The 16,356-nt window shown below is 31.6% G+C and overlaps 1 protein-coding gene across 1 annotated transcript in view; it reads left to right on the plus strand.

Annotated features, from left to right (window-relative positions):
• The window catches only part of LOC129966815 (uncharacterized), a 30,197-nt gene that overhangs the window by 6,830 nt on the left and 7,011 nt on the right, over positions 1–16,356 (plus strand). Inside the window, exons 2-7 of the mRNA XM_056081387.1 lie at positions 83–320; positions 5,692–5,768; positions 6,055–6,199; positions 8,665–8,904; positions 13,241–13,351; positions 15,281–15,358. Coding sequence (XP_055937362.1) covers positions 83–320; positions 5,692–5,768; positions 6,055–6,199; positions 8,665–8,904; positions 13,241–13,351; positions 15,281–15,358 — 889 coding nt within the window. The remainder of the gene's footprint in view (positions 1–82; positions 321–5,691; positions 5,769–6,054; positions 6,200–8,664; positions 8,905–13,240; positions 13,352–15,280; positions 15,359–16,356) is intronic.

A 16,356-nucleotide genomic window follows, 5' to 3' on the forward strand; every position in this document is an offset into this window, starting at 1 on the left:
TAAAAATGATTAAAAAATAATAATAATAAAAAACTATTGCATTAGTGGACAGTAATCTCATTCTAAGAATGTGTTTTTATAGTTATTCATTATTTTCACCCAAGTGCTGCAATGAGCATAAAAATGCTACCACCAAGAAACGCCATCTGGAAACTTCAGAGTGGATATTTGAAAAGGAACCTGTGGTGCTGCAAGACAAAAATTTTGATCCGTGGAATCGAGCAATGCCATCAACACAACAAAAGATAAAATGCATGGAAGAAATTGATCAAAAGTTGGAACATGACACAAGGCAAGCTCTTATTGAAGAGATTAAACAGGTAAGCAATTTTTAGCTAGGATTCATTATATAGACAAAATTTTTTCAAAACTTTTTTTAAAATTAAGCTGGACGTACCTTCTGAATTGGTAAGGGTGGTATAAATATAATATAAAGGATTTGGATTGCAAAAGTGTGCTGAAAAGGATAATATTAATATTCAAAACGCAAGGCAGCAAAATGATCTTCAATGGTTTTTCTAATGGTTTCAAAACGTTTCCCATGATTGATTTTCCTAATTATTTTAAATATATAGAGATTCACTTACTGGAGAGGTAAAAATTTTAGCACCCATTTTAGCACCATGGAGAGCACCAATTTTAGGGTGTGCCATGGTGATAATAATCATTTTTACTATCTAGTATATGTAGTATAGAAAATAAAGTATTGCAATCGTCAAAATTTTTGAATTTGAACTCGAGATTTTGACGATTTCCACTTTTGAGACTTCACTTAAATTCAAAAAATACCTTTTAAGGAAATGTCAATTCATCTGTCTGTCTGTGACAAAGATACCTCTAAAACGCTTTGAGTTAGACGGTTGAAATATAGTATACAGTCCTTACATCAAACTTGCAGATTTCTAAATCTGCTGTAATCTGTAAAGTCTGTTCAGAAGAAGTCTGTCCGTCCGGCTTTTCGAATATAAATTAACTATTACTACAAAACGATCAGGACAGATAAGATTCGGTACACAGATTTAACATCTATAGACACTTGTTAAAGTTTAGGCCAAATATAACAGAGGGGAAGAGCATCTGTCGGTTTGTACTTTCAAAAACATGTAATCCCGACAACTTATAAACGCAATGACTTAAATATATCAACTTTGGTGGAGTATTTTGTGGCTACAAATGTAGTTTTATTTTAACCGGTTGGGAAAAACCTGCCTAAAACTCAAGTTCGATTTTTGGATACCATTAGCTGTTTACTCTTACCATACTCTTAAACACACCTATGTTTAAGAGTATGCAAGAAAGCTTTGTTTGGGGACCACTGCCATTTTTTTTCACTTATACGAAAATGCATAGAATGTTCTTCGTATTCGAAAAAAAAATAATAACTAAACAAAAATACAGAGAACATATTTTAAACTTCAAAATATTCAATATCGAAATTTATATGAATTCATATTTTAGATTCTTACAGAGTACATATTTTTAGATTTAAACAAGGTAATTTAAAAACGCATTGAGTTGAAAGAATAAAATTTAGTATGTTATCCTAGTATCAAATTTGTAGGTTCAATCAAGTTGTTGACATAATCCATTTAGAAAAGTTTATCTCTCTGTTTTGGATACTATGATCATATTTTATTTATAACTGAAAAATGCAGAATAGTTTTATATTTAATGTTATCAGAGAAATTATATATATAGTAGAATGGAGTAGAAGTGTATTTACTGTATTATTCAGTTTTATTGCAAGAATTTCTCATTTAATTAAAATTCAAACATATTCAAAGCATAAATTAAATTCATCAAAATATATAAAAGAACATTTGCAAAATATTTATAAAAAATCCCCAGCTGCTTTATAATTCCCGAATTAAATAATCTATTTATAAGTTTAAAATAATTAAATAAATATTTAAAAATTGCGAAAAATGGCTATTTTCGATAAAGCAAGAAAATGTGATTTAAAATTATTAGCTGAAGAACTGTGACAAGATGTTAAAGACATTCATACAATGAGCAATTCGAAAAAGGTGATTTTGGGGAACAAGGAGTACTAGAGGAATGCGCCAAAGAATGGCTGAAGACAATATTAAAGGGAAGGAAAGAAAATGAAGAATGAAAGTGCCAAGAGAAATTTGAAGTACATAGATAAAAGGAAGAAATAAAATTTGAGCTGCAAAACTTATGTATTGAAATACAAGGTAGACTTACAAATTCCATTGCGAATTTTAATATTTGCAGTACGTAAATGAAGCTAAAATTAGAACTTCATCAATTTGAAGCAGAAACTTAATCCGAACGAAAATTATTATAATTTTATATTTAGTTATACTTTAAATTTTGACCAATCAAGCAGATATAAGAGAAAGCACATTACTCATTTATTTGGCTTATTGTCATACGACATTACTCAGTTAATCGTCAGAGAAGCAGATGAAACTGCAAACGATTATAAAGAAGTTAAAATGATTTTATTAAAGCGATAAAGGTTAAGACTACAAAAATTTCGCCAAAAACTGTCTCCGCTTAATAAGATGTAAGAAGTACATGGAAAAAAAGAGTATAAATTAAAAAGGCTTTTTTAATGTATGGTTTAAAGTATTTAATAAAAATGGTATTAAAGTAGCAAGTTTTGAGAAATTGCGTGACCTAATAATAGCGAATCAGAAATAACGCAAAATATCTCAAGAATTAAAAGATCATTTTATTAATGATGCATCTTAATGTATTTCACCAGATAATATATTTCCACCTGGGAGTACCTCGGAAATGAGGATGAGATGCTTCCGGTATAGTGGTTGGTTCTCATCACCCGGGTGGGTACAGAAATGGTAGGGGGCAGCTACCTCTACCGACGACGGAACGTGCTCGCCACTGGAAGGGTTGTTCCTTGACCGGTAATGACTCTTAGGGCTCAACCATAGTTCCCACCAGTGTTACTATCGCGGTGGTCTGATCAATCAGATTTATCCGTGTGCCTTAGTGGCCTTTATGGTTCACCAGATGATCTATGGATGATTATGATACCTTGAGGTCAACTTACAGGATTATACAACTGTGTAGAGAAAGGCATTACGGCAAACGTAATTCCTGTAAAGATATTCCTGTTACATTCAAAGAAAAGAAAAAGATATATGGGATTATACAGAAAGTGAATCAAAAGACTTCGATTGTAACAATTTTTGATACATTTCAGTGGATTGCTCGTTATCAGAACCAGTTTTACTATACCAAAATGTAATAAAATAGGGCATAAAACTAAAAATTGTGTCTACTAGAGTTAAAATAATCCTTCAAGTGATGAAAGTTTATCTTTTAGACACTGACGAAAATTCAAAAAAGAGAAATTCACATTTGAAAGCAGAAATCACTAATTCTAATGGAGTACAGACTTTAATTGATACTGGGAGTTCCTATTGTCTTCTAATGATTTCTATCGCTCAGACACTTAAATTGACATCCGAAAATGCTATGTATGAATTATACGGCTTTGGAAATCAAAACCTACCTGCAGTGACCTTTATAAGAAGAATTAAAATCGATATTGGAATTGATATTGTGAAAGGTCAATGCATAAGTACGTATGTTGTTCCTAATAATGTGTAGCCAATTGATCTGATGGACATGGTTTGATCTCCCTCATATAACTTATACCAGAATAGGAAAAAAATTTACGTTGGATATCGTGAAGAACAAATTTCCAAATTGATGAAAAATAAATCGTTTCAGAGAGTGAATATAAAAAACATAATACCATAGCCAGGACGCATCAGCACTTTTTAATTAGCTGATGACTACGAGGGGAGAGTGTGAAAATCATAATATGCCTCGAGTACTCTTGCTGCTGTAATGGAAATGATTTAAAGAAATGAAATTTAATATGCCTTTTTTTACCTTCTTGTATGCGAAGTAAAGAGGAAGTATTTTAATCGTCTAAAAATTCGACCAAGATTTTGACAAATCCCCTCGTTTTAGACCGTCCACTTTAAAAAACATATTTTTGAAAAACGCCCGTCTGTCTGTTTGACAAAGATAACTCAAAAACGCTTAGAGTTAGACGATTGAAAATATGGTATATGGTCTTCAGATCAAATGTGTAGATTTCTATCAAATTTTGCATAAAATCCCCTCAGAGGAAGTCTGTCCGCCCGGCTGTCCAAATACAAGTTAACATAGTAGCTACGAAACGAATAGATTAAATAAATAAGATCCGCCAGGCAGATTTAACATCTAGAGCGTAGACACCTGTCAAAGTTTAAGCCAAAAACCAACAAAGGGTTGATTGTCTGTTGGTCTATACTTTCGTAAACATGTAAACACGGTAACTCAAAAACCTTATGACTTAAATACACCAAATCTGATAGGTGATTTTGTGAATCAGTGCCAAATTTTTTGTTTCATTCGGTTGAGAGCAAAGCGTCTAAAATACAATTTCGATTTTCGGATACTATTAACCGCATGCCAGAGATTAATAATCGCCAAAAAGAAAAAAGCACGCCAAGCGCCACATAATAGATTCAATGAAAATGCTAAATCCATGCCAAAGATTAGTATTTCATAATTATTGTACGCCAATGCCATGCAAGGAGTTGTCTGGGACAGCACCTTTATTAGAGAGCATACGCGAAAGTTTTGTGGAGACCACTGCCTGTAGTGTTCTTTTTTAAAAAAAAACTAAAATTGTCGTTGCATTAAAATTTTGACTCAATCGTATGAAAAATAAACTTTCAAAATTCATAAGTGGCTTTCTTCATTATATTACGAAACTCAAAGGGCTAAACATTGAGTCACAGCATGCGGAAATTAAATATGAGAAAGGGAATTGCTCGTGTAGAATTTCTGTTACTTTGGAGGATGAGTCCTCCTCCCTCCCCATGATACATCGGAGAGAAAATAATTCCGCTAATTAGAAATTAAATTCGATGAGAGGCTGGATAAATAATATTGTTACGAAATTTCCGGGTTCGTTTGGATAGTGGAAGTGATAGGGTGTGGAGAACGCTCAATCAGCAGGCGTCAGTAGAAAAAAATCAACGACGTTTATTTACACGATGACAGGACAGCACAAAGACGACAATTATGTACATTAGAGACGAACACAGTAGACGATAGTAGCACACTTCAGTAGACAGCAGCACACGAAGCGGATAGACAGAATCCAGCAGGAGAGGGGTTCCTGGGAGCTTCACTCTACCGCCTCTCTACGGCTGAACTTCTCGCTACTTCTCACGCGACTTCACTTACACCACCCCCTGCAGCTTGAGAGTGCCTGTCTTTTATAGTTGCGGGGGGCGGGTCTAGAATCTCCAGACCAATCAGGACGTCTCTGGGTGTATCTCGGTTCCTACTGGATGGGTCGTGAAACTTCTCGAACTTTCCAGTATGATCCATTTTGTCACCAAAGTCGCCAAGTTAGTCGCCAAGCTCTGAATTTTCATTGACGCTTAACACGCACAGGACAGATCGTACATCCTGTCTTTCTTACGATGACACTAGTCGTACTGGGAAGCAAAATTACAGGTTTGTAACAATATCTTGGCTAGAATACCATTTATCTTACTTTCAGGCACCTCTGTCCTATACCATGCTACTGAGCAAAGAGCGACAATGTATTCTCTTTTACATATTGAAAATTTCTTTTTGAAATTATTTTAAGCTTTTTAATAATGTTTTTATTAAGTTTCATCGTTACAGGTTGCAGCAGAAAATAGCAGTGATGGCATACTGGAGAAAGAATTCGATGTAGAATCTTCTTATTCGGAGCCTTTGAGGTAAATTTAATAACTAATCAGAATTTAATAACATCTAAAAAATAAAAGCGCTCTTGAACATTAAGTGACTGCTAACGAATATTCTTTAAAAAAAAGTTATTTTACTGATTCTTAAGTAGATCATTTGCAGTGTAAAATTTAATATCACACTGATAAAGTAAATTAACAAAGCAACAATCATAGAATTTTATTTTTATTAATTTATCATGACCTTATCCAAAACTGATAAAATGCTGTTAAATGTTTTTGAAGTCTTATATTTCAGTAAGTACATGTTTCGTTACAGTGGAAGAAATGAGGAAGAGGCTGAAAACTTGAAAAGCCTGAAGGAAAGCATTAAAGATGTCAGCCCATATTTGATCCTTCTGAATAGACTGGACGAAGAAGAAGGCGTTAGAACACCATCTATAGAAGATAAGCTTAAACTCGCTGTAAGATCATATAGCAAAATGATTCTATCTAATAAGCAATTTAATTATTCACAAACATCTTTAAGGGAAATCGATCAATAAACTTTTTGTCAATGAGCAGTAACTTTTTATCTTCTCGTCTATGAAGTATAGAGAAAGCATGTAATCGTCGAAAAATTCGATCTCGAAATTTTGGCGAATCTCTAGTTTTAGATCCCCTTGAGTTCGAAAAACACGTTTTTAAAAATTTATCCCTCTTCTGCCTGTGACAAAGATAACTCGAAAAACGCTTTAAACTAGACGGATGAAATTTGGTATACGATCTTTACACCTAATTTGTAGATTTCTGACAAATTTTGACAAAATCCATTCAGAAGAAGTTTGTCTCTACGACTGTTCGAATATAAGTTAACAGGATAACTACAAAACGAAGAGAGCTAGACAGATAAAATTCGGTACACAGATTTAACATCTTTAGTATCTACCAAAATTTGAGCCAAATCCAAAAAGGGTTTGTACTTTTAGAAACATGTAAACGCGATAATTGGAAAACATAATGACTTAAATATTTCAAATTTAGTATATGATTTCGTGACTATAATTGTAGTTCTATGTCACATTTTTATTTTAATTGATTAGAAAAAGCGCGTCTAAAACATAAATTCGATTTTCATATACTTTTGACAGCATGCCAGGAATTAATAGCCAAAAAACTTGCAAAGGATGAAGCGATGGATGCAGTAAAAATTATTATTTCACGCCAAATGTTAATATTTCTTAACTGTTATCTGCTAATGTCATTTAAGGCGTTATCTCTTTACCCATTATCCGTAATTTTTAGGAAGGTAATGTGAGAGGCAAGGACATAACACCTTTATAAGCGAATTCCCAAAGAAGTTTTGAAGAAACCACTCTCGCTGGTTTTATCTTAATTTTAACGCTGGCAAAACTGCGAGATGTATAGTTTGGCGGACGCGTCTGGATTTTATCGTAACATTAAAAGTATTGTTACTTATATATATATTTCAATTTTAAGATAATGAAAAAAAAACATTTTTGTGAGATAATAGTTTAAGAAGAAATAAACATTAGTTACCATAGGCAAATTGTAATGACGGTAAGCCTGTTTTCCTGTTCGATTAAATTTTCTGTTTGACGCCTATTTATATCATCTTGATTTCTTTTACATCTACTTTCCTTTGACCGAATGGATTTTTTGATAACACAGCAAGTATTTCTAATAGTATTTTATTATTAATTGGTTAAGCGAAATTCTGAATTAAGTGTCGCTATAAAAGCGTTCAACAAAGCAAGTCTGAAATATTGCGGCAGCTTATTTACATTTGACTGCTGTCATTCAGCAAAAAGAAATAAGAATATTTCTGTGTCATGTACGTTAGCTTTTTATATATCTAGATTGCTGAGTTTTTTTAAATTCATATTTTATAAAATATTTGAAAGAAGATAATGATATAGTTATTGTAACTCTAAAAATGCAATTTTAACTTTAATAAAGAACATAAGTGTAGCCTCCAAAGAGAATTTCGAATTCGTTTTACATTTAGAACATTTCCGAAATACATACCATTATTATATAGAAAAAAGTAACATATATTCTGGGTTTAACCTAAAATATCATTATCTAAATCGGCGCTCTACTCCCGTGTTCTTTAGTTCGATGATTAACCGGGATTTTACATTAGCTATGATATCTTATAAGAATTATTCTAGACCATCATAGGCTATAATATCACTATCGATTTCGAATCATAATTTATTTGGAGAGATAAAAGCAGTATTCCATATTATTTCACTTTATTTATTTAAACATCGACTATAACTCTCTAACTTTTTGAAATGAATTTTTAAAAATGTTTTTCATGTCATTTAATCTGAGAACGAAGAAAAGAAGTTCCAATTACGACAAATTTGTTGCCTGTAATTTTTTCTACGGAGGTTTTTAAACCAGAAATTGTAACTTATTACTGAAGAAAAAAAAATCGTTTTTGGGTTGGTTTTTGGCCTAATGGTACATTACAGCTCCTAATCAAAAATATTATTTATAAAGATTGATTATTATTAATTATTATGAAATCTCCTTTATATATTTATTTTATAAAATCAGTATTTATTGCAAAAAATATGCAGTGCTAATCTCTATATCTAAACTGGCGAACACATACATAAAACGGAAATCTTAAGTAAACAATAGCTTTTAGTGAGAAAACGGGCTGAGACATCTGGATAATTTATATAGATTTGTAGCTAATATAATATATAGATTTGTCCTTTATTTGCGCCTGAAATGTATTAAAATGAACTTAAAAGAAATTTTTTTTTATCCCTGTAATAATTTTAAAACATGGCATGCTATATGTTCCATTAGCAATCAAAGAGTTAACGATCATTTTGACACACAAAAATCCATTTCAATAAAATATTTCAAAATTGTCCTTACTGAGTTCTCCTTTTTCTTTTTCTTTCAGGAAGACCGTTTGAGAGTATCAACAACGAAATTCTGCAAAGCCTGCGAAGAGTTAATCGGTGACAAAGCAGATGACTCCAAAGATACAGAAGAATATGCGTTTCTAAATCCAGAAAAAGTTCAAGAAGCGTTTCGACCAAAAGTGTTTGATCCTAGCCTAAGACCACCTCAAGCATTGCATGTTTCAGAAGTCAGCAAGAAACCCATACCTGGAATTTCTGAAACAGCAGAGCAGAAAAAAGTATATACATATTTCCTTGAAATGAGAAAAATAGTATTACTTCAACTGATTTTTTTTATCAAACTCCTTCATATTATATAAATTGTATTTGATTGCAAATCTTTGGAGAAGGTAAAATATTCAAATATGAATTGAAATCATATGACAATGCAGTGTCATAAACACTCTCATTATGTCCCTGAAAAAGGGTTGTCCGAAAGAGAAGTAGGACCAAATCCAATGGCATAACTAGAGTAGGACAGGTGTCTAGACGCTATTACCAGGAAGCACAAAATTCTGGGGAAAATTAATTATTTTTAGGGGAAAATTCATCCTCCACAGAATTATAATAAAACTTTTGTAAAAGAAAATGAAGATTCGTTTCTTTTGATTCCATATTAGACTGAGTTATTCCGAAAATTCTCAAATTCAAATCATTATTTGAGTTCCGTCGCATCTGATGTTAATGATCGAGTTAAGAACGTTTGAAAATTTTTTATGATGTTAACACTATGCTGTCCGATGGTACTACGGTGGGCCAAAACTATCGAGCAAATGCTGATAGCACTACACTGATGCCACGCAAATTTTCATTTATTTTATAAACTTTTTATTTTATTTTATTTATTTACTATTAATTAATTCGCATATTATGAAAATTATTATAATTTTAACTATTTATTTATTTATTTTATGAAAATAAAAATTATGGTCTCCTGAAAACTTTGACAAACCCCCAGTGACAGATGTTCTATTAGCATCAAACAAAAGAATTCCTATTACACAAGCTGGGGGCATAGTGCTAATAAGTAAAAGCTATATACATCTCCATAAATTAAAAGAGTTATGGAAGCAGTATTTGATAAAACTAGAGTAAATGTGGCTGTGTGTGGTGGCTGGCGCACGTGTAAATCTGTCGTGGTCGCAAAGTCCTCCATGTCGAGAGTAATACCACTGGGGGTACTGGATCAGGGGTGATCGTTCTCTGATTCAGGTCTAATTTACGATCTGTAGATGAATGAATGAAATGCTTGAATGAAGTCCTCACAGTAAAAAGGGTTGTGATGTGTGAATAGCTAAGTCATACTCTTGGCTCTAGCTGGCGCTACTGAAAAAGCAAGAGACGTTCATTCGATTTCAATAGCTGACAAATAACTATCAGCGGGCTTGTAAAGTGCCATAAGTCACAACACAACACAGAGTAAATGTGAAATCCTACTTAAGTTTTAAAGATCAAATTTATATTCATCGAACCTTCCTACCAATAATTGTTAATAGTAATAATAAGTAATAATAAATAGTTTAGTATTACTGTAAATGAAAATAAATGAGAAAAACTATATAATAAATTTCATTAATAATAAAGTGCTCAGAACAGATATTATGCCCAAATAACAGCAACAACAACATTCATGTGTTGAAAGATGATGAGCATAGAATAATGAACTACTATTAATTAGATATTTCGGACATTTTTTGAGGTTGGAATGATTCCATTACCTTGTATTCTCGAACCAAAATACTAGAAAGAAACTTTCTTTTTGCCCATAATATCATTTTGCTTGTGGTGAACCTTATAAGCCAGATAACAGGTACGACATATGAGTATTTCTGTTGTCTTATAGTCTTGTTACTGGCTGCGAACCACAAGGTCCCATGTTCTATCCTCGCTCATAACAATTCACCACATTGGTGACCTCGGACGATGAAGCTTCAACCTTCGTACAGCTGTTGTGGCGCCATCTACCTACAGCAACCCAAAGTCGTCAGATTCACTTGACGCAACAACACAAAGTCGTCAGACTCACTTGACGTAACGGCAACCACACACGCTCGCCATAACGCTTGGCGCTACTCAAATGGGTACGGGCGCATAAGACTCAACAGCTAATACGTCACCACCCAACAGCCATATCGTTCTTCTCTTCTCTCGTGAACCTTATAAGCCAGATAATAGCTTCGAAACACGAGTAATGTGTCGGCTGCGAACCGCTAGGTCCCAGGTTCTATCCTCGTTCATAACAATCAGCTACAAATTCTTCATTGGGGTTTTAGTTCTGTCATACTGGTTCAGTTTGAATTCTAAAGCAAATAATTCTTTAATTGCTGCTCAATATTTGATATTTAGTAATTAATCAAACTACTCTTCTGCAGTCAGATAATCAATCTTATTGAATTCTAGAACAAATATATATTATATAAAAATTCAAAATATTTTCATGTCCTAAGTCCTTTGTTTTATTTTTGGGGAAAAATTTCTATATATTATTGACTTTATAATTGCTTATATTATCTTATTTTAATAATCATTTTAGTTAATCTTTGAATAATTAAAATGCAGTGCTTGAGGACCTATTAGTTCAAAAAATGTTTTAGTTATAATTATTTGGTTTAACTTCGACTTTTAATCTCAAAATATTATGATTTATGAAAGGGGAGTGGGTGAAACGTTTGGAGAGAAAACGGTAACGTTTGGAGGAAAGGCTTAAAGTTTTGAAGAGGGGGGGATATGAAGATTATAGCTTTTTTAAAGAAAAAGGGAGGGTGTAATTGGGATTTGCCCTGAGCGCCATTTAATAAGAGCACGTCTCTGACTCAATCGGGAACGATTTCAGTAGTTTCGATTCTCAGGCAATTTCTATCAAGTATGCAAGAATAAGAACCTCATAAGAAAATTGAAGTTTATTATAAATTTCATATCTCAATGACAGAATGGGAAATAAACAAAAATCTGCTATTGAAACAAGTTAATAAGCCAAACGGAATAAAATTGTTTCAACAGATTCGATTAGCCTGCAGCTGTATAGATTATTTAGCAATTAGTCTTCTTCAATGTAGAGAAAATTTAATAGCTTTTTTTAACAGCTTTTGATGCTGTAATTTTTCATAGCATCCGATTTGTTTAATTTTGTCATAACTTAGGTGTGTGTGCACGTGTTGTGACTTATGGCACTTCACAAGCCCACTGACAGCTATCTGGCAGTGATTTAAGCTGAATGAGCGTCTCTTGTTTTTTCAGTAGCGCCATCTAGGATCAAGAGTACGACTCAGCTACTTCATGCGTCACAACCCTTTTTACGGGGTGGACTTCATTCATGCATTTCATTCACTGATCCACAGATCGTAATTTAGACCTGAATCAGAGAACGATCAACTCTGATTCAGTACCCCCAGTGGTATTACTCTCGACATAGAGGACTCTGTAACCACGACAGATTTATACGTGCGCCAGCCACCACACACACGGATAACTTAGGTAAATAAGACATCGGTAAACTACAAAAGTACATAAAAACAATGTAAACTTTTTTGTATCAGCAGAAATGAACTTTCGTAATTTAGAGAGAAAATAACACATAAAGTTCTGCAGAAAATTTCGTTAAATGGCGATTCAACTGTTTCCCTTTTTTCTGATGTCCTATTAGAAAGTCATATCATTGACACTCCGCACCGCCTCGAGGGCACACGAATAAAAAACTGAATGACCGGACCGCCGCTATGGCAACACTGGCTGAAACTGTGGTTGAGTTCTAAGGACCACGGTACAACCATTCCCTAAGGAAGTACATCTCGTCATTGATTGGAAGTCCTATCAAGAAGAAAGCAATTCTTTCATTTAACATTTCCAAACAAAATTTGAACAAAGTATAAATACTAATTTATATTCCTGATAGCACATTAATAAGGAATGCTTTTTTTAAAAAAAATCAAAAGGAATGCTTTTTTACTATAAAAGACTCAGTAGCGAATTTCCAACTAGATAGACTAGGCAGTTGCCTAGGGCTGGTGAATTGAAGGCGCCCGCAAGCAAGTCGATTAAAAACTTAATTTTCCTAGTTGCCAAATAAATAAACTTGTGATAAAAGTAAATTATCTGTGATAAGATATTAGGTTATAGGTAACTCTAGATCAAATTATCTGACCCGTAGAATGCTGAAAGACAAAACATTATTGTTTATTATTAAATGAAATGATCAACTCCAAACTTTAGAAACATCTCTGAGAAATACTTATTTTAAATTATATTATATTAAAAAAAAAAAAAAACTTCAAACACGTTTTATTCACTCCTGTTTTCAATTATTAACTAGGCATTTTTTATAATTTATTATTCTCCAATTTCAATTATTTATAAAATTTTCTACCGCATTAATTTGTGATATTAATAAAAATCAATCATACAAAAAATTGATACAGAATTACAGCAATTTAATTTATTATAAAATATACTCTTATGGATCTTTTAGTTCTTTAATTATATCTGAGTATAAAAATATTAATAAATGCCAAATAAATGGAAAATTTTAGTGCCTAAATATGATAAATCTATCTATTTCACGAAATTATTTACTTTCAGGAGACTCGCAGGAAAGAAATGAAGATGAAAGAAACTTTTAAACAAGGATTTTATTTACCTTGCGACACTTGGTTTCACCGAGAAAAAGAGACACCACGATTAAGCTCAGAGGTAAAATGGTGTACACTTTTTTCTTCTCTTTTCAAAAGAATAAGGAAAGTTTGAGGCATAAATTAACTTGTCCTTTAAATATTTTTCAGCGGATAAATAAAATTATTACGCAGCCAAAAGGAAAAGATTTTTTGAATGAATTTTAATTTATTTTATCCCGGGAGACGTGGTGCATTCGATCGCATAAGACAAGAGTGAAAGTGATATAATTTTTCCCTTTAGTGATTTTATTGCGAGATATCAATCGAGATTTCTTTGACAGTGTCGACTTATGAAAGGGAATCTTAGGTATCTTTAAAAAATACGCGTAGGAATTTTTGTCCCTTCGCTCATGAGATAGGAACCAACGGAGTCAATAATTTTTTAGAGCACATATTAGAAATAATTAAATAAAAAAAGTGGAATTTGGATCAGAAAATATGGGAATATATAATAATTGACTTTCTGTAATAAAATTTTGAACCTACATGCTCAACATTATGAAATAGGTAACTGTAAAATGACGAAATAAATAGAATTTTTTTTTTCGGGACTATAGATGAACCCAAAAACTGCCAGAATGTGATAAATTAATTGCCAGTATCTATTCCACGAAGATATACTACTCTTTTCACACAGACTTTCATGTTCTAAATGATGTCATAACACGTAGCTTGTGACGAAATAAATTTTTAATTCAAAATTTAAAAACCTTTAGTATCTAGAAAAGAAAAGGCTTTAATAATGGATGCGTACAGATTTGGCAATTCGTACCGATCATGCTATGCTGTACTTAAATCAGTACACTTCGCCAGCCATTCACTCGCCTAATATTCTAATAATATAAAAAGATTTGTGTATTTTTGCAATAAATCATTCAAGAAGAAACATTTATTCAGCATCATTTATCAGAAGTTCTAAAATAACTGTCTTCAATGTGCTTCTAACAGTCTTCAGAGAAAGATTTACATGAGATTAAAAATAATTTTCTCTATAACATAATACAGTTACAGTACCTGTCTTAAATTCGAAATGCAGTGTAATGGACAATCGATTCTTATGTTCCTCTTTTTATACAAATATAACACAATCATCAAATTAACTCATCAACACTAATGATGGTGCGTAAGCTATCTCCATATAAAAATTCCCGAAGAATCTCTGTGAACCGAATATCATAAACTTTCAGCCTTGTTATATCTAAGAATGTTATTTTTGCTTTCACAAAAACGGGATTTTCTCAAGTTAAGTATACAAATATTAGTTAGGCATAAAGGCTGTTTGTTAAATATTTATATGTAACAACGAGGAATTGACAGGATATTGCTATTCGAGTTACAGAACTTTCCAGCAGTTATTTTACTACGATGTCATACCGCATTGAGAAGGTTTCCGTTTTATGATTCTTGACGGATCTGCCTAATTGCATTTGTAATTTTCAAGTATTCTAGTATCAGATTATCATCATGCGAGATTTTCCTAATCAATCAGGAAATCATTATTTAATAAGATCCATCTGAATTAGTTGTCTGTATAATACTAAGGACTCGCTTTAATTATAATACATCAGACGATATTTTTCATGGAATAAAATAAATATATTGATAAATTACGCTTTATAGATTAAATTCTATGTTTAAATTTACAAATTAGAAAAAAATGCCACTTTCAGTTTTCTTTTTTAAAAGAACAAAACCTTTTTAAAAGTTTTAACAGGTACTAAATGCTTAAATTTCATTAACTTTCCACCATATTATTAATTACATTGACTTTTAGAATATTTTAAATTCTAATAATTATTCTAAATAATTGCATAAAAATATTTTATAACTTTTGAGTCCTACTGCAGTGTATAAGAAATGTCACAATTTCATGAAAATGAAGTTATAGTAGTATAGTAAATAGTATTTTCATTAAAAAACACTAAATTTGAAATTTATGTTTTTTTAGGAACTTGATATTCTAAATTCTACATCTACTAAAGCATTCCTTAAATTTTTGGAAGAACGGAAGAAAAGTCCACCAAAGGTAAAAACTATTATTGCCAATCTTATTTTATTATTTATTACTTCATAATATAAATTATTGTAAATCTAAAGCAAAGTTGGAGTGCGAAATAACTACTATTTAAAAAAAAGGGGGGGGGGAATGTATTTCATGTAAGAAAGGAAAACAAATAGATACTTGTTTTAAATTATATGTTAAAACTTATTTATTTAATTATTTAAATTTCTTCACTTTTTTTTATTATCTTAAGCAAAGGATTTCTCAAAATCTAAAATGTATCTTATTCTTCAATTGTCGTATAGATTTTAATTCTACGCATAAGTGTGTCTTATTCATGAATCAAATCACAAAATTTTGATATTTCAATCTGAAATTATGTCATCGGAACAATAAATTTAAAAAAACCATTTGGATTATGCATAAAGATCTGGATGTCTTTTAAGTTTTTAATGGAGTGAAATGGTAATAAATATTTCGAATTAAATGTTTCATCAAATTAACACATTAAAGAAATTCGAAAATCAAGCAATCAAAAATAAATAAATAAAAACTAAGTTCATTTTATACGAAATCTATTTTAGTATAATAATAAGTGCTTTCCATAATAATATCAGTCTGTATTTTTTTTTATTACATACCGACATATTAATCGATTTGTTTAACCTTTTGTTTTACCCTTCTGATGGTGATTCTCATTCATCATTCAAGACGGTGCATCATTTTGACATTTTATTTATTTATTTATCAAATTTTGATTGTTAAAAATGACTGCAAAGTAGTAAGAAGATGCAAATTAATTACACGAGAGAATTCAACTTAAAACATTTATATAAATATATTTTTTGGATCAATAAACAAATCTTTGTATTAAAAATACGTTATCTTTGAATAATTATGCATTGAATTCCTTTTCCGAGTGCAAAGGGTTTAAATTATTTAAGCATATAAAACATTTTAAACAGATTAATCTATATGTTTCAAATAATTAGGAAAATCCGAAGAATTAGTCTCAACCACTA

This window comes from Argiope bruennichi, chromosome 4 (assembly GCF_947563725.1).
Source record: "Argiope bruennichi chromosome 4, qqArgBrue1.1, whole genome shotgun sequence".
Lineage (NCBI taxonomy): Eukaryota > Metazoa > Arthropoda > Arachnida > Araneae > Araneidae > Argiope > Argiope bruennichi.